At 33.3% G+C, this 18,768-nt stretch overlaps 2 protein-coding genes across 2 annotated transcripts in view; both read right to left on the bottom strand.

Moving 5' to 3' along the window:
• Positions 1 to 93: 93 nt before the first annotated feature.
• On the bottom strand, positions 94 to 9,103 carry LOC133191659 (uncharacterized). Its single transcript, XM_061327403.1, has 11 exons — positions 9,046 to 9,103; positions 8,739 to 8,933; positions 8,437 to 8,552; positions 7,900 to 8,038; positions 7,620 to 7,748; positions 7,120 to 7,314; positions 6,645 to 6,770; positions 5,523 to 5,591; positions 5,265 to 5,312; positions 2,244 to 2,346; positions 94 to 787 (listed from the first exon to the last, which is right to left on the bottom strand). Exons 1-11 carry the CDS (start codon positions 9,101 to 9,103, stop codon positions 181 to 183), a joined length of 1,785 nt encoding a protein of 594 aa, XP_061183387.1. The 3' UTR covers positions 94 to 180.
• A 323-nt stretch (positions 9,104 to 9,426) lies between these two features.
• The window catches only part of LOC133191428 (uncharacterized), a 31,979-nt gene continuing 22,637 nt past the window's right edge, over positions 9,427 to 18,768 (bottom strand). Inside the window, exons 8-10 of the mRNA XM_061327185.1 lie at positions 12,730 to 12,888; positions 10,161 to 10,245; positions 9,427 to 9,854 (exon numbers count right to left, since the gene is read on the bottom strand). Coding sequence (XP_061183169.1) covers positions 9,779 to 9,854; positions 10,161 to 10,245; positions 12,730 to 12,888 — 320 coding nt within the window. The 3' untranslated portion in view covers positions 9,427 to 9,778. The remainder of the gene's footprint in view (positions 9,855 to 10,160; positions 10,246 to 12,729; positions 12,889 to 18,768) is intronic.

Below are 18,768 nucleotides of genomic sequence, written 5' to 3' on the forward strand. Positions count from 1 at the left end.
CTGAATGTAAAAATGGGCTTTTAACAATTTTAAATAAATAACATGCATGTATAAGGAAGACATTTGATACAATAAGTCAATGAAATCGTAATGAACTGTTTCTGAAAGAAACTGCATAATAACATGTGCATGCATTAATTGTTAAACAATATTGCTTATCAACAAATCTTTTTGTCGGATTTATATCCCAGCCATTTCTTTATAATTATCCTCTGGAATTTCCAGTGATTCCATGGCTTCGTAGGGAACTTCATTCACACATTCACTTAAAGTACAGTTCTGTTCCTCTTTAAGAAGCAGGTTTTGTTCTGATCGCTTTGCAGATTTTCTAAGTGAGTTTTCATGTACAATACTTGCTACTGCAGTGTCGTAAATATTTTCTAAATATTCAGGTAAAGGGTTATCGGAAACCCTTATGGTATTGGCATCTGATAATGCAGATGTCTCCTCCCCGTTTGTGATGACGTCATCAGGTGTGTCAGTCTCCGGGGACATTTCGTAATACATACTATCTCCACTCTGAGAATTGTTATCGTACACCTTTTCCGTGGAGATTATTGACAATGGATACTTTTTTACACTATCATATTCATCAGTAATTTCATTAGTATTCCGATCAAACTGTTGCGTGCTTGCGTACCGCTCGGGATCGTTAACGTCGTGTCTGTTTCCTATCTGACTCTCACATCTTTCAATTTCGTTGTTATCATTATCATCATCTACTGTAACCATATTATTTCTGTATGTAAATTTCGTTGTTCGTTTTCTTTTCATTTTTCTTTGAAATCTAAGACGTAATAAATAAGTAAAATCGAAAAATGATGTAACAAGAAATCCGCAATCAAAAAAAATATCTGAATGCTTAAATTATTTATTCCACAAGTGTAGTAGAGGTACTTTTATTAAAATAATAAAAGTTGAAATGATTTTAAATATTAAATATAAATTAAATAAATTAAATAAACTATTAAATATGTTATAAATGCATAAATGATAAGTTTTCTATTAAAGTTTCATTCTGTTCATTCTGTACTAACATGGGTATTTAGTGACATAGATATACACCCCTTTGGATCCACACCTGTACATATACTTTTACATGACCACACGCACATCTATTGGTCAGATTTTGAAATGGTTAGATTTCATTGGTTGTAAGTTTAGTCTTTGTGGGGTACTGAGTTTTATTCAGAATTAGCTCAAGATTTAGAATGGAGAAGACATAGTTATATTGCTGCTAACTTACTTTATTCAAAGACCCAAGACAGTTCCTAAAAATGTAAGTTTTTATCTTTTTATGCCTTAAGATAAGTTTTCTATAATTTATGTGAAATAAGTGGAAAACATAATATTTCACTTTTAAATGTTAACATATTGAATTATCTGTCTGTATAATCAGATGTAGATAAATCTGATGGAGTTTTCTCATTAATTAATTTGTATATATACCTAGAAATATTTTGATGTGAATATTTTGATAATCAAACTAATTTGAATATCTATTGATTATGAGAAAGGTATTTGTAAAGAACAAATCCTGATTATTTTATTTATTGTACATAGGTAACACCATAAGTAAAGAATTAAATTATTGCTTTGGAGAAAGTTCAGTTCCATAAATTGGTATGTCTATCTGTATATATATATTTTTATGATTTGTACAGAAACATAAAAGAAAGATAACTCTTCACAAGACTGTTAAGAGTAATTATGTTGTAAGAGTTAACTCCCTTATATAGAATTTCTCTAGTTAAATTGATAAATATGATAATTAATTGTAAAAGGGAAGACAGATAATTTGTTATATTTTTATGATCAGAATATTAGATAATTGATATATTGTTTGTACATATTTTTATGACGCAATTTGTATATTGCAGGACATATCCATTTTCCATTATCCCATTATCCATTATTCCATATATTCTACCATTGATTAACTGGACATGTCAACGTAATAAACATGTAGTTAAAAGCTACAACTGTGTTTTCTATCACTGCCGGGAATACCCGCTACACAAGGATTGAACCTTACCTTAGCAATGTTACCGCATTGTGCAAATAATGTGAAATATATATCATGTTTGATAAATACCAATAATATTCCTTCAACAGAAGGGAAATTTTGTCCATATACATATACCAATAATTTATGTGATATTCTTTCCCTATTATGTACATGTAATTTGATTAAAAGAATACAAAATAAAAGGGTGATTAAACAAGACTTTAAAATATATTACCTTTTCCTTGCTAGTATGAGGACCACCAATACACTGACTACACTTAACAATGACGTCACAATAATCCCTGCCACTAATCCCGATATTGAGGATTCTGATAATTCTGGAAATAGGATTGATTATTTATATACAAAAGAAATTTCTTTCATCTAATGCCATTAATTGAAAAGCACACTTGAAACTGATGTTTTACTCTTTTTGGGAGGGGGTATCTGATACAATATTACAATTCTACCAATACCTTGGACTTTCCTTTGACGGTGACGTGCTTATACAATTTACCTCACACCGAACAGTTAAACAATGGCATAAACTGTATATTTCACACCAAATCAAGTGCTAGCAGAGGAATATCGCATAAATTTCAACAAGTGTAATTAGTGCATTGCTTCATTCGATCAAAAAGTTAAGCTTACGTCATCTCGTTGCTTGTCAGTAATACCAGAAAGTCCAAGCTATGGGTAGAAATGTTCTAAATGCTATAGCTTTAGTTTTGCGGTTTTTAGCATTTACCGATAATATTATGGTTCCTGCTGCAATGTACGAGGGTTGTTCGGAAAGTTCGCGAACCGTGTCAATCTTCGTTATTCTATCTTCAAGAAATTTAAATTGAGCACATTATCATTTGTAAAAATATTTATTTTGTTGATGTGTGAAGTTTCATTCAACGTGATTTAGTAGAAGTCGTGTTATTTAATTTTAAAATCAATATGTTTTGTAACCACGGAGCATACTCAACAACATTGTAACGTGAAAAACATAGCATCATGAGGTTCTCAAAAATACTCCCCCTGTACATTTCAGTATGGCCCAATATCATTGCACTCATTAAAACGTTTCTCTATCACTGGAAATTTATTTTGCTTACAATTGTTATAGTTGCATAATTTTGTTTTTCGATGTTATATTTTTTTTACTTCGTAACTGCTTTCACAAGATCAGCAACTGTGAAGCGCCTACTCTTACCATGACCTTATTAACTTTTTAAAGTGTTTGATCAGATTTTTTACAGATAATCCGTTTTCTCACAGATTGTCCTCTTCTGATACAGAGTCTCTATCATTCAAATACCGCCTGTCCCATGTACACACACATGCATGGCTAGCTTTTCACATATTTCCTACTTCCTCCAGCATTTTCAGAGTTTTTTCCTGGAGTTTTCCAGAGTACCAAACAAAATAAAATCGTTAACTGCTGCAGCGTGACGTTCTACAACGTCATCTTTTTTTTTTTTTTCCTTTTTCAATGAGGACTTCCTTTCTTCTAAAATCGGTTTCTTTTCAAAGAAGCAAAATATTAAACCATAATTTGGAATATGAAACGATCTAACAATTCTTAATTTAAACATTTAGGATTTTTCCGTTTTTGCGCCATTTTACAGTGGATATGACTACAGACATAATTTAGTGTATTGTTTTTCAATTACAAAATTTTGACCCGCTCCGCAATCCGATTTTCAAACTCTAAATTAGTTTTAAATAAATCAAGTTAGTTTTGAAATTCTTAAAACATGTCATTTGAATTTAATGTTAGAACATTTCTACCAAATTTGAACATAGTATGACTTCAAGTAAAAAAAAGTTATGGCAGTAGTCCACGAACTTTCCGAACAACCCTCGTAAAAGTACTATATAGTATATATATAGGATCTCCCATTATTTGTAGTTGGGTATGATTTTTATCCAACGAGTTGTGTGTTTTTTTTTATCCCCGAGCCTTGGCGAGGGGATAAAAACACACAACGAGTTGGTTTGATTGATTGTATATTGTTTTACGTCCCATTCGAGAATTTTCCCACTCATATAGAGACGTCACCATATACCGGTGAAGGGCTTCAAATTTTGACCTTTACTCGGCACTCAGGGCCATTGAGCAGTGAGGGATCTTTATCGTGCCAACGCCTGCCGTGACACGGGGCCTCGGTTTTTAAGGTCTCATCCGAAAGACCCGCAACTTTCACTCCAAAGTGCCGAGCGCATGGCGAAGGAACAGTTGCTACCTATTTTTTTATCAACTTAGGTCTGTCGCGGCCAAGATTCGAACTCACGACCTCCCGATCACGGAGCGAGCGCTCTACCGACTGAGCTACCGTGAACGAGTTGGATAAAAGTCATATCCAACTACAAATCATGGGAGATTCTTTTTATCCCATGTTTAATACTTCACAACCAATGTTTTACACTGTTTTATATAGGACTCCACTTTATTTTACTTCATCGCGCTAACGCAAAAACCATTGTGACGTCACAACTGTGGATTACGAAAAAATTATCCAATGAGTCATATCCACGGGATAAAGGGGTAAACATGGGATAAAAACGTTTATATATTATACTTAATTGAAAAATGAAAGAAAACATTTTTATCAGTGCTATTGGTCTTGATCATAAAAAATCTTTACTAACTAAATATGCGTTCAAAATGCTGATCCATCTGTCATATTACTATTTAAAGAAATTTTAGAAAGTCTTAAACTCTGTATTTAAGAATAAAGACTCATGTTTTTTTTTTGTTTTTTTTTTTTAAGTCTTTCAATGCGGTATAGAAACTGACCACACAACATAACGGTTACAATAGTCCTTGCCAATTATCCAGATTCCGATAAATCTGATATTAAGATTGATTATGATGTGTACGAAAGGTACTTTATTTCACCTAATACCCACTAGTCCTATTTTGAAAAACACATACATAACGGAACTTTTCCAGACATTTTTTCCTGAAGATATGATATATTAAACAATGTACCTTCAGTTTTTATGTCTTGAGCATAGACCGATGATATTGTGGTTCCTTCTGCAAAAAATGTATGCGAACGCTTTATATACAATAACTGATACATACATACATACATACATACATACATAAATTTAATTAAAAATGAAACACAAGCTTTTTATATGTGCAACTTCTTCATATTTTAGAAAGAAAATACCCACAAATCCTATTTTGAAAAATACATACATAATGGAATTTTTCCAAACATTTTTTCCCCTAGAAACTATACATCAAACACCATACCTTCAGTTTTTGTGTTTTGAGCGTACACCGATGATATTGTGGTTCTTTCTGAAAAAAAGTATACGAAAGCTAAATATATACAATAACTGATACATACATACTTACATTTAATTAAAAATGAAATACAAACTTTTTATATGTGCAATTTCTTCATTTTTTTAAAGAAAATTTTACCCACAAATCCTTTTCTGAAAAACACATACATAATGAAACTTTTCTAGACTTTTTTTTCTAAAAACGATACATCAAACACCATACCTTCAGTTTTTGTGTTTTGAGCGTACACCGATGATATTGTGGTTCCTTCTGCAAAAAAGTATACGAAAGCTACAATGTAAATATAGAATAACTGATACATAAATTTAATTAAAAATGAAAAACAAGCTTTTGATATGTGAAACTTCATTATTTTTAGAAATATATGTTTAATTACTAAAAAAAAAAAGAGTATAGAGATGCTGAAATAACCAGAATATTGCTATTTTAGAATTTTGTTAAAATCATAAAAGCCACAACTATTAGCCATTTTCTCTAAATTGAAATATTTTTATTGAAAATGATTATGTGATATAAAAATATATATTTTTCTACCATCAAAAATTAACTGCGTTTGCTGGTAATGGACTTTTGCGAGAAGCGCTGACTTTTACAGTCGATGGCTTACTTTGACATTTAAACCTGCATTATGTACGGAGGTACAGAATTGATAAACTTTAAGAAGACCTTAATACTGGCTATAGGTATGGGACAGTTTGATGATTTACCGGTATGCAATCAACACAAGAGAAGATAGGAGGCAGAATAACATGACTTAAAATACCTCATTTATGAGAGGTAGTATCTTCTTTCAATCTCGATTTCTGAAAGAAACAAATAAGGAAGAAAAAACAGTTTGGAAGGAAACTTGGCAAGAGTTGGCCAACATTTGAAGGGAGGAGTTCGAGGGTAGGGTGATACCCGTTCCCTTCCTAGACAACATAAAATGTTCTTTGAAATGACCTATTAACTGTTAAGCTAAATATTTATACTGCAAAAGAGCTTCCGTATATTATCCTAGTGTATAAGTAATCCGTCGATGGTAAAGTCAGCGCTTCTCGGAAAGGTCCAATAGTAAATGTTGCGCTCTATAATATGATACCAAGTCACACAGCTATACCAATATTCGGGAGGAAACCCAACATGTTCAATGTTTTACATACAGGAAGGACTAAAAACAAAAATAGACAAATATAAACCATAGAGGGAAGGAAATTGCAAGATTTCTCCAAATAGAAGAAAGTGCATGTTACCTAGGTGACCAATATCCCCTTCTCTATACTTAATTAATTTTATTTTCCACATAAAATAGAACTATTATACATAAACACCTTTGACATTTACCTGTTTCTGATTTGCAGATGAAAGGTCGTTTTTCCGTTGAATAACATGGCTCTAATCTGGCTTGAATGACTTTGTTTCGGACGAACAAGACCTTACATCTGTAAGACTTTTCGATCTTTTTGATTCCTGAAAAGAAATTCCCCAGTACTACTGCTAGGAATAATTATCTGCTTGATATTTGATCTACCTTGCATAACAATCTGAAACAACACAAATTATAATGAAACAAGAATTACTTTACTCTTAATACAGGTGTAAAAACGTATCCAAACTTTGAAAGTTATTTAAGGAGGTCTGCTAAATACAATTGTCATGTACATGGAAAAAATAATTTGTTTCCAAGTAAACCAATAGTTAATGTATTCCTATTTTGGGCATGTGCCTTTTTTAAATTAACAAATTGGATTACTGTGAGAATGAAATTTTAAAATCGCAAATTTACTTGAATAAAAATATAAAACATCTCATAAATTACCATCATCAGCGTCCAGAAACTGTTCATAACGATGAATGGACGTCCAGAAACCTTTGTTGTGGTAAATTTTGACTCGAATGTCACAGAGTGCACGTCCAGTGGTTGGATTATTGTAAACCAAACCTCCATTGGTATGACAGTGGTCAACGGCCGCATGATATGTGTCGATACTCAATGAGGAACTGTTATACCTCTCTGTGAATGTTGACAGGGTAAAATAATGTAAGAAATAGCTGAATTTACATACATACATTTAAACCCATTTGGATATATGCGTTAATCATGGTGATTTTTTATGATCATTTCTGAAAACAATGAAAAGATTTCTATAAATGAGCAGGTAGTGAGATATTCAATATTTAAATCACTTTTTATTTGAAATATACATGAAAAATATGTTTTGAGGATCAAGATTAAAAAATGGGAAAAAAGTACATGTCTACCTGCATTGTTAAATTAATGGGTTTCATTAATTAGATAACTGAAGGGGAAATATACACCTGTTTTACAAATAATGGAGTGAGTTCCATTGCAGAAATCTGCTGCAAGTATTCCATTAGGATTAGTAGAATTACACTTATAATAACTACATCTTCTGTGGTGAAGTTTCGAGTCATCTGCCTCTTGAACTGCATCGAGAAATTCAAAAATCCGATAATTTGGTAAAATGGTTCATTAGATTGAACCATCAATATCAAGATTACATTACAATCACAATAGACATATTAATCTTTTATGTAAGAACTGACCAATAAGGCTTCTAGAAAACAAAACACTAACATTTGGAATAAATGCTGAGTAATTCTTCACCACCACAGAATTCGTACTCGTCCTTTCCGGTACAGGTGCTCGTGCATAGCGACGTGTCTAACCGATCTGATTCTTGAACAGTACCAGATAAACACCAGCACCTACCATCCTATGTGCAAAAGTGCAGATAAAAAGAGCATGTTTATATCAAAAATATTTTATGTACAGTCATTATAGCAGTGTATTCCTTTTTTCTCTATTCTCAAATTTGAACTTATTAACTTTGTAGCAATTACTTAAAACAAAAATTCATTGAAAAAAAAACTGAGATAAGTATTGTAAGTTATGTATTGTAAATATACTTAAGATGAAGTTTGTTCTCAAATTGATAAAATTCTTTTGTAATGTATATGAATTACTTTATGTTCCCTATATTATAACCAGCCGCCATCTTGAAAATGAAAGCGCTATTACTTAACTTTAAACAACATTTTATTCCCAAAAATCTTATTGGATTGGGCAAAAAGCAATTTCTTTAAATAATATCTTCATATAAAGCAGAAATACCTGAAGAGCAATTAATTTGGCATTGCTACACTCCTCGTAACATGACGCCACCGTGTGAGGCTTGATAGAGATATCCATTATAGCCGAAATCGGCAAAATGCTGGTGTTGTAACAGCCTTCATTATGAAAAGGTATGGAGCAGCAATACACTATTTTTGTTTTCTCATATTTCTTTCTTTTGGTAATATATAGAGATTAGATATTTTTTTTTACTTCTTCAAATTGGTTATTAGAAATAAAGAAAACTGTTTTTGGGTACTAAGATAATAACAGTGATTTTGATCATTACAGTTCTAAAATACCTTCATGATTGATCCAGTCGGAAAGAACAGTGTATTCATTGGTCCAATATTTGGTATTTTCTGAAAGTTGATTCATGATGTCATTGCTGACGTCATACATTCCCACTAATTTTCCATTGTAACCAAGCTCACAGACTTTTACGGCTTGTATAAAGGATAACGGTGTGATGTGGACAACAAAACTACCTTCAGTATCTGCATATATTTTATTTTTTGATATAAAAAATGCATTAAAAATCACCTTGTAAATATTATGACAAAATGGCACAATGATGAAGTATGTAAGACTTTTTAAAAGTTTTCTTACCAGTCACATGATCAAGAAATAGATACAACACTACACAAATATAAACTAGTTTCCACATTATGAAAACAACGTTCACATATCCACCATCTAGTAATAATAAATAAACATGTCTATCTGCACCATGTCATTTTGTTTTCAATGTAGACAAAGATAACATGTAACAATAGATACCCAGATAATGACATCTTATCACAGAGTATTGTCGTAAGTTTTAATTTATGTAAGTAGGTAAGTAGTAGTGTTCAATGTCCCATTTAAACATGCAGCTATATATATATATATATATATATATATATATATATATATATATATATATATATATATATATATATATATATATATATATATATATATATATATATAATTCTTTGTGGTTGGCTAATCAAGGATAAAAATCAATTTTCAACACAATGGAAAAAAAAGTTCATTTGAGGATAGATTTATGTTTTAAAACAAATTTGTTTTTGATTTAAGCTATTTTACTCTTTCAATATATTGTTAATATCTTCTGAACACCCTTTCTTCCTTTCTCAACTTTCATTTTATGAATTCAGTTTTTTTTCATAACGAATTCATTCCATATATTTACATCTGTGAATGACTGCCTGTTTGAACACAATACAAACAACCACCTCTATCAACGAGGTTGATAGAAGTTATCTCAGGAACGTTCCACTATACATTCCTTCATTTTTTCCCCTCAGAATTCATACTATATCTCTTCAGAAAGTAATTACACATTTTCGTTTTTCTTCACAGGCGAGTAATGAACCTTGGTCATTTCAGTATGTGCCGCTTTCTTTGGTTTCCTAAATAAAATTTTATTAGTAAAAAATACTACTTTTCTTTCTACTGAATAAAAATAGGAAACTTGTTATTGGACTTTATTTGTAGAAATAGATGTTTTTCAGAGGTATGAAGACATACATTTTCTGTGCATTTAAGCTGGATAATCGTACTGAAGAAAATATATCTAAAGTCAATATACCATCTTTTCATTCAAATCACCCACAATTTCATTTAAAGAAACACTCAAGTTACTGACAATGCTAAATCAAAAATAAAATGATTTCGCAGTTTGCTTTCAATTAAAATAAAAAAAAATTAGAACTTACTTTGTTCTTTTACTGCAGCATATAAGAGATATGATACAGCAACCCAACAACACGAGACCACCGCTGACAGCGAGACCTATTACACCTACATAAAGAAGAAAGAAACATAAAATAGCAGCTCAACAGCACAAACCACCGCTAACAGCTAGACTTATTACACCTACACAGAGAGAAGAAAGAAACATAAAATAGCAACCCAACAACACAGGCCACTGATAACACCTAGACCTATTACACCTACATAGAGAGAAGAAAGAAACATAAAATAGCAGCCCAACAACACAGGCCACTGATAACACCTAGACCTATTCCACCTACACAGAGAGAAGAAAGAAACATAAAATAGAAGCCCAACAACACAGATCACCGCTAACACATAGACCTATTACACCTACACAGAGAGAAGAAAGAAACATAAAATAGAAGCCCAACAACACAGGCCACCGCTAACAGCTAGACCTATTACACCTACACAGAGAGAAGAAAGAAACATTAAATAGCATCCCAACAACACAGACCACCGCTAACACATAGACCTATTACACCTACACAGAGAGAAGAAAGAAACATAAAATAGCAACCCAACAACACAGGCCACCGCAAACACATAGACCTATTACACCTACACAGAGAGAAGAAAGAAACATAAAATAGCATCCCAACAACACAGACCACCGCTAACACATAGACCTATTACACCTACACAGAGAGAAGAAAGAAACATAAAATAGCAACCCAACAACACAGGCCACCGCTAACAGCTAGACCTATTACACCTACACAGAGAGAAGAAAGAAACATAAAATAGCAACCCAACAACACAGGCCACCGCTAACAGCTAGACCTATTACACCTACACAGAGAGAAGAAAGAAACATAAAATAGCAACCCAACAACACAGACCACCACTAACACATAGACTATTACATCTACACAGAGAGAAGAAAGAAACATAAAATAGCAGCCCAACAACAAAGGCCACCGCTAACAGCTAGACCTATCACACCTACACAGAGAGAAGAAAGAAACATAAAATAGCATCCCAACAACACAGACCACCGCTAACACATAGACCTATTACACCTACACAGAGAGAAGAAAGAAACATAAAATAGCAACCCAACAACACAGGCCACCGCTAACAGCTAGACCTATTACACCTACACAGAGAGAAGAAAGAAACATAAAATAGCATCCCAACAACACAGACCACCACTAACACATAGACCTATTACACCTACACAGAGAGAAGAAAGAAACATAAAATAGCATCCCAACAACACAGACCACCGCTAACAGCTAGACTTATTACACCTACACAGAGAGAAGAAAGAAACATAAAATAGTATCCCAACAACACAGACCACCACTAACACATAGACCTATTACACCTACACAGAGAGAAGAAAGAAACATAAAATAGCATCCCAACAACACAGAACACCGCTAACACATAGACCTATTACACCTACACAGAAAGAAGAAAGAAACATAAAATAGCATCCCAACAACACAGGCCACCGCTAACAGCAAGACTTATTACACCTACATAGAGAGAAGAAAGAAACATAAAATAGCAACCCAACAACACAGGCCACTGCAAAAAGCTAGAACTATTACACCTATATTTAGAGAGAAGAAAGAAACATAAAATAGCAGCCCAACAACACAGGCCACTGATAACACCTAGACCTATTACACCTACACAGAAAGAAGAAAGAAACATAAAATAGCATCCCAACAACACAGGCCACCGCTAACAGCAAGACTTATTACACCTACATAGAGAGAAGAAAGAAACATAAAATAGCAACCCAACAACACAGGCCACTGCAAAAAGCTAGAACTATTACACCTATATTTAGAGAGAAGAAAGAAACATAAAATAGCAGCCCAACAACACAGGCCACTGATAACACCTAGACCTATTACACCTACACAGAGAGAAGAAAGAAACATAAAATAGCAACCCAACAACACAGGCCACCGCTAAGAGCTAGACCTATTACACCTACACAGAGAGAAGACGGAGACATAAAATAGCAGCCCAACAACACAGGCCACTGATAACAGCTAGACCTATCACATCTATTTAGAGAGAAGAAAGATCGAAACAAAAAAATAGAAGCCCAACAACACAGGCCACCGCTAACAGCTAGATCTATTACACCTACACAGAAAGAAGAAAGAAACATAAAATAGCAGCCCAACAACACAGGCCACCGCTAACAGCTAGACTTATTACACCTACACAGAAAGAAGAAAGAAACATAAAATAGCAGCCCAACAACACAGGCCACCGCTAACAGGAAGACTTAATACACCTACCTAGAGAGAAGAAAGAAACAAAACTAAAGTCCACTAACTAAAAGATTCCATAGAAATAAGGGGGAAAGTACTAGGAGTTGACCGTTTAAAGTTTCATCACTTACAAATGGATAAAATCTAAGTTTGTATAAATGTAACTGTATTTGAAGTTTTAATAAAAAAACCCCAGAATTTATTAAATTTAAAGGAGACCCGGGATTTATAAAAATATATGTTAATAAATTTAAAATTGAAATCTAACCAGAATATGTTAAATATGCCATGTAAACAGGTGGTGGCTGTATTCTATTACAAAGATTTTCCATTGTGACCGGAACTACATCTGCGTCCTCTATTAGAAACCCATTTTCCTCTCTTAGCTTGCTGGAGCATAATGAATCTGCGTTCTCGTCAGTCAACTCTGAAATTATACGTACGTATATAGTATATTTAAATATTTCCTCCTCTTCAATATATCATAAAATAAAAACCGACATAAATATAAAAAAAAATCTTTTCAGTTTCAGTTATGTTGCACTTCATTTTAAATCGTGATTGAGATTGGCATTTGTACAAGAAAGTATATATTTAGAGACAGAGTGAGAGCCTCTTTCAGTTGAGGAAATGATTTTAAATTAATGACTATGGCCATTCCAAGTTTCTTTCTATCTTTAGCTGTCTGCGTGCGTCTTGGTTTTTGCCACCCAATATCAGAAAAACAAAATCAGGAGTCCTAAAATTGTGTATTCTTGGAAATCTTTGAATTATTTCAATTTCTCTAAATATTTGTCAACAATATGTTATACATTGTATATTTTAAGCATTGAATATCTTGATTTTGGTAAAGAATAGATCTTTCTAAGAGGAAAATAGATTCCTTTGAATAGCGTCATTTTTATGACTATAAACCCTGTGCTTTATTTTTTAGCTTGTGTGTTATTTTGCGAGTAGATAGGTAGGTTTTTGAAAGTTGGGGGGACGCTAAACAGAGAAAAACTTGGATTGGCTTGTGTTCAAAATTCAAAACATTGAAGAGTCTAGGGGTCCTTGTAAGTTCTGCTCTCAGTTTCTATTGTTTTATTGGACTTGAGCATGATGAGCCTAGACGGACATCTGGGTATAACGAGCAGATTAAGATATGGACACTATGGACCCAGAGGAACTGGAACTCTGAACAGTGCACTACATGATAGATTTAAGATATGACCTATGAGCCGATCCTGGGACCTGAATTCTTGACGCAGGTGACATGGTTTTTTTAAATTTTGTAGAGGGGTACTAATCATCGGAAAAATTTTGCCTTCTACATATCCATGAGCTATGAATTATATTAGCCATAGAGGGCTACCTTCGTGCTTTGGACGTTAAATCAGGGAACATTAATTTTACAATTTATTTAAAGGGTTCATTACTGATGATTAACATGACAACAGTTTATCTGCTAGATTTCAAGGATTAAATTTTCAGATGCAATTTACATTCAATATATGACCTACTTAGCCAAAATCAGGGACCTGAACGAGCCATGCATTTCACAAATTTGACAGAGGGCTAATTGTTTATTATAATCATGAAAAACAGTGAGCATGAAACTAGATTTTCTAAGTAAGGTATTTTCAATATACAATGTATGACCAATTAAGCCCCACCCTTTTGTCTGAATCAAAGATCCAGAATATTACTATTTTGGTAATAGGTTGAGTACTCAATTTTATCAGGTTTCAGGTTCCCAATAATGATTAAATTATATTTAAAATCTTTTCTCATGGGCATATATCAGGCAGAAGAGAAAGCTTATTAAGGTCTTCCGTTTCCAACGGAAGACCTTCTACTGATTGTGAAGAATAAGATTATTAAGGTCCTAAGTCTTCAGCGGAAGACCTTCTTGTTATTCTTCGGTTTCTTTTCCACTGTTTTTCTTATTATTTTTTTTCTTACCGATTTTGTGCACGCGATTTCTCGAAAACGGTTGGTTCGATTTCCATGAAACTTTCAGGTCTAATAGAACATTAAAAAATCTTGATACATATTTTTTTTATTTTGATGACGTCACTTCCGGTACGAAGATTTTTGCGATTTTGTGATTTTTGGAGGGTCAGTTTGTCCGCAGGTTTTCTAAGAAAGCACTCATCACAGGAACGTGAAACTTTTAGCGAAGACAGAGCAACATATGTAGATCTGTAATACGTAGTTAACTTTCACCGGAAGTGCCACACGTCGGCGCTCGCTATGGTCCGAAAAAAGGCATATCGAAAATTTCAAAATGTTCAACGCTTTTTCTACAATAGCTTTTTACCTGTAAATATTTTGTTAAAACATATTGAACAAAAGTTGTGTAGAATGTTATGATCTTTCAAAGGATATCAACAATTAGGGTCTGACCCCTAAAATTAGGGAGCTAGAGGGGCCAAAAGTGTTTTCCTGATATCTCAAAAAGTATTGAGAATTTGTATAACATCATAGAAGCAAAGTTGTTCAAAATGACAGCAGCAGCTAAAAGATCATTTAAAGTCGTCAAAATGACGTCACTTCCGGTCAAACCGGAAGTAATGGTAATAGGCTCATTCTTGCTCATATGACCGTAGATGTGTCTCGATCTCGATCTCATCTCCTTGAAATTTAGACGGAAGACTTATTTGTTGCTTTGCAACAAGCTCGTCTAGTTAAGGTCTTCCGTTTCCAACGGAAGACCTTCTACTGATTCTGATGGTTAAGATTATTATTAGGGTCTTCCGTCTTCAGCGGAAGACCCTTCTATTATTGTATTGTTTCTTTTTCTTATTATTAGGGTCTTCCGTCTTCAGCGGAAGACCCTTCTATTATTCTATTGTTTCTTTTTCACTTTTCTTATTATTATTCTTCCTTTTTTTTTTCTTTACAAATTTTGTGCAGAAGATTTCTCGAAGATGGTTCGATCGATTTGCTTCAAATTTTCAGGATTGACACCTTTCTATCTGAAGTTAATTCCGGCAATTCCGTTTCTAGAAAATAACTTCCGGTCGGAAGTTATCGCCCTTTTATGAAAATTCAGAGGACCTCCATGTCTGCGATGGAACTCAAAAACGGCTTAAGCTAGAGCGCTGAAATTTTCAGCGATGATAGAAGACATATTGCCATTGTGCACCTGGGTTTAGATATTTTCCGGAAGTGCCTAGTATGGAAGCTCGGTAGAGGTCGAAATTTAGGACACAAATCATGAGTGAATTTTAGAGACATTTCTTATGATAACTTTTTAACTATGAGTATTTTGCTAAAACATATTGTACAGAAATTGTGTAGAATTACAAGATCTTCAATATGATATCAAAGAAAAAGGGCTGAGTCATCACATTAGGGGCTGAGAAGGGCCGAAAGTCTTTAATCAATAAATCTTTAACGATCAATATTTTGTAATACATTACTGAAGCAAAAATGTTTAACTTAACAATTCACAACTATAAACTATGATATTCACATCATATGTTACATAATTAGGGGCCATAAGGGGCCAGAATGCTAAATCTTTGACGCTTTATATCCCAAAAGTGGGAAATATTTTGATAAGCAATATTGAACAAAAGATGTTCAAAATAATGTTCTAAACAATATGCAACCTTTCATTTTTTGCTAAATGTCCCCATTAAGGAGTTAAAGGGCTGGCCCCTAAATACTTCTTTTGCAAATATCTCAGAAACGAAAAAGAATTTCTGACTAGTTGTTGAACAAAAAGTGTTCAAAATCACGAGAGCTTTAAAGTGATATGAAGAAAAAGGGACTGGCCCCTCAAAATAGGGGCTGAGAGGGGCCGAAAGTCTTTGAACAATAACTCTTTAACGATCAATATTTTGTAATGCATTACTGAAGCAAGAATGTTTATCTCAACAATTTACAACTATATATTATGATATTCATATCATATGTTACATAATTAGGGGCCATAAGGGGCCAGAATGCTAAATCTTTGACGCTTTATATCTCAAAAGTGGGAAATAATTTGATAAGCAATATTGAACAAAAGATGTTCAAAATAATGTTCTAAACAATATGCAACCTTTCATTTTTTGCTTAACGTCCCCATTAAGGAGTTGAAGGGACGGCCCCTAAATACTTCTTTTGCAAATATCTCAGAAATGAAAAAGAATTTCTGACTAGTTGTTGAACAAAATGTGTTCAAAATCATGAGAGCTTTAAAGTGATATGAAGAAAAAGGGGCTGGCCCCTCAAAATAGGGGCTGAGAGGGGCCGAAAGTCTTTGAAAAATAACTCTTTAACGATCAATATTTTGTAATGCATTACTGAAGCAAAAATGTTTATCTCAACAATTTACAACTATATATTATGATAGTCACATCATATGTTACATAATTAGGGGCCATAAGGGGCCAGAATGCTAAATCTTTGACGCTTTAAATCTCGAAAGTGGGAAATAATTTGATAAGCAATATTGAACAAATGTTATTCAAAATAATGTTCTAAAGAATATGCAACCTTTTGATTTTTGCTAAATGTCCCCATTAAGGAGTTGAAGGGCCGGCCCCTAAATATATCCTTTGCATACTTCTCGGAAACGAAAAAGAATGTTTGAATAATTGTTGAACAAAGTGTTCAAAATCATGAGAGCTTTAAGGTGATATCAAGGAAAAGGGTCTGATCCCTTAAACTAGGTGCTGAGAGGTACCGAAAGTATACAATCAATAACTCTTTTAATGATCAATATTTTGTAATATATTACTGAACCGAAATAGTTCATCTTCACACTCTTTGTTTAAATAACATGATGTTGATATCATATGTTACGCAATAAAAGGTCTTCAGGGGGCCAGATAGCTTTAAGGTGAAATCAAGAAAAAGGGACTGGCCCCTCAAAATCGGGGCCAAAAGGGGCAAAAAGTCTTTCATCAATAACTCTTTAACGATCAATATTTTGTTATATATTACTGAAGCAAAAATGTTTATCTGAACAATCTACAACTATATATTATAATAAAAATCTCATATGTTACATAATTAGGGGCCATAAGGGGCCAGAATGCTAAATCTTTGACGCTTTATATCTCGAAAGTGGGAAATATTTTGATCAGCAATATTGAACAAAAGATGTTTAAGATAATGTTCTAAACAATATGTAGCCTTTCAATTTTTGCTAAACGTCCCCATTAAGGAGTTGAAGGGACGGCCCCTAAATATTTCTTTTGCACATATATCGGAAACGAAAAAGAATTTCTGAATAGTTGTTGAACAAAAAGTGTTCAAAATCATAAGAGCTTTAAGGTGATATCAAGAAAAAGGGACTTGCCCCTCAAAATAAGGGCTGATAGGGGCCGAAAATCTTTCATCAATAACTCTTAAGCGATCAATATTTTGTAATACATTACTAAGGCAGAATAGATCATCTTCACACTCCTTAACTATATAACGTTGTTGGCATCATATGTTTCGTTTTAAGGGGACAATAGGGGCCAGAATGCTAAATCTTTGACGTTAAAAAGGGACATAAGGGGCCAGAATGCTAAATCTTTGACGCTTTATATCTCGAAAGTGGGAAATATCTTGATAAGCAATATTGAATAAAAGATGTTCACAATAACGTTCTGAACAATATGTTACCTTTCAATTTTTGCTGAACGTTCCCATTAAGGAGTTGAAGGGCCGGCCCCTATTATTTCTTTTGCAGATATTTCGGAAACAAAAAAAAAAGTAGAATAGTTGTTGAACAAAAAGTGTTCAAAATCATGAGAGCTGTAAGAAGATAGCAAGAAAATAGGACTGGCCCCTCAAAATAGGGACCAAGACGGGCCGAACGTCTTTAATCTATAATCTTTAATGATCAACATTTTGTTATAGATTACTGAAGCAAAATTGTTCGTCTTAACAATTTATTTATATCATTATATTTGAACGAAAGTCTCAGTCAAATTCTTATCTCATCTTATCAAAAATCGGACGGAAGACCCACTCGTTGCTCGCAACGAGATCGCATCTAGTTATTATTATTTTTTTTCCTACACCGGTATCTCGGTAACGGTTCGGTGGATTTTTATGAAACCTTCGGAGATGATAGGGAACGATGTTCCCTCGGGACGTTTTTTTCATTTTTGATGATTTCACTTCCGGTCGCGAAATATGACGTATTTTTGACGTTTTTCTGCAATTCCGGTCTGTCCTACTCCGAAGAAACTGCGCAAAATAGAAATTTGAAATTTTCAGGAATGATAGAATTGAGACCTTGACATGTGCACCTGACTTTTGAAATTTTAAGAAGATGTTTAAATTTTTCAAATTTTAAAGTTAAATTTTTCAAAAAAAAATTTTTAATCGAATT

Source organism: Saccostrea echinata, unplaced genomic scaffold (genome assembly GCF_033153115.1).
Source record: "Saccostrea echinata isolate AGI-Se365-2 ecotype Australia unplaced genomic scaffold, CSIRO_AGI_Sech_v1 ptg000023l, whole genome shotgun sequence".
NCBI classification, from domain to species: Eukaryota; Metazoa; Mollusca; class Bivalvia; order Ostreida; family Ostreidae; genus Saccostrea; species Saccostrea echinata.

Bases quoted from the DNA above. Each gene is read 5' to 3' on its own strand.
- LOC133191659 (XM_061327403.1), bottom strand. From the start codon at position 9,103: ATGTGGAAACTAGTTTATATTTGTGTAGTGTTGTATCTATTTCTTGAT. The intron at 8,934-9,045 runs GTAAGAAAACTT...AAATATATGCAG, and splicing joins ATTTCTTGATCATGTGACTG to ATACTGAAGGTAGTTTTGTT. The intron at 7,749-7,899 runs GTTAGTGTTTTG...TTCTCGATGCAG, and splicing joins ACTCAGCATTTATTCCAAAT to TTCAAGAGGCAGATGACTCG.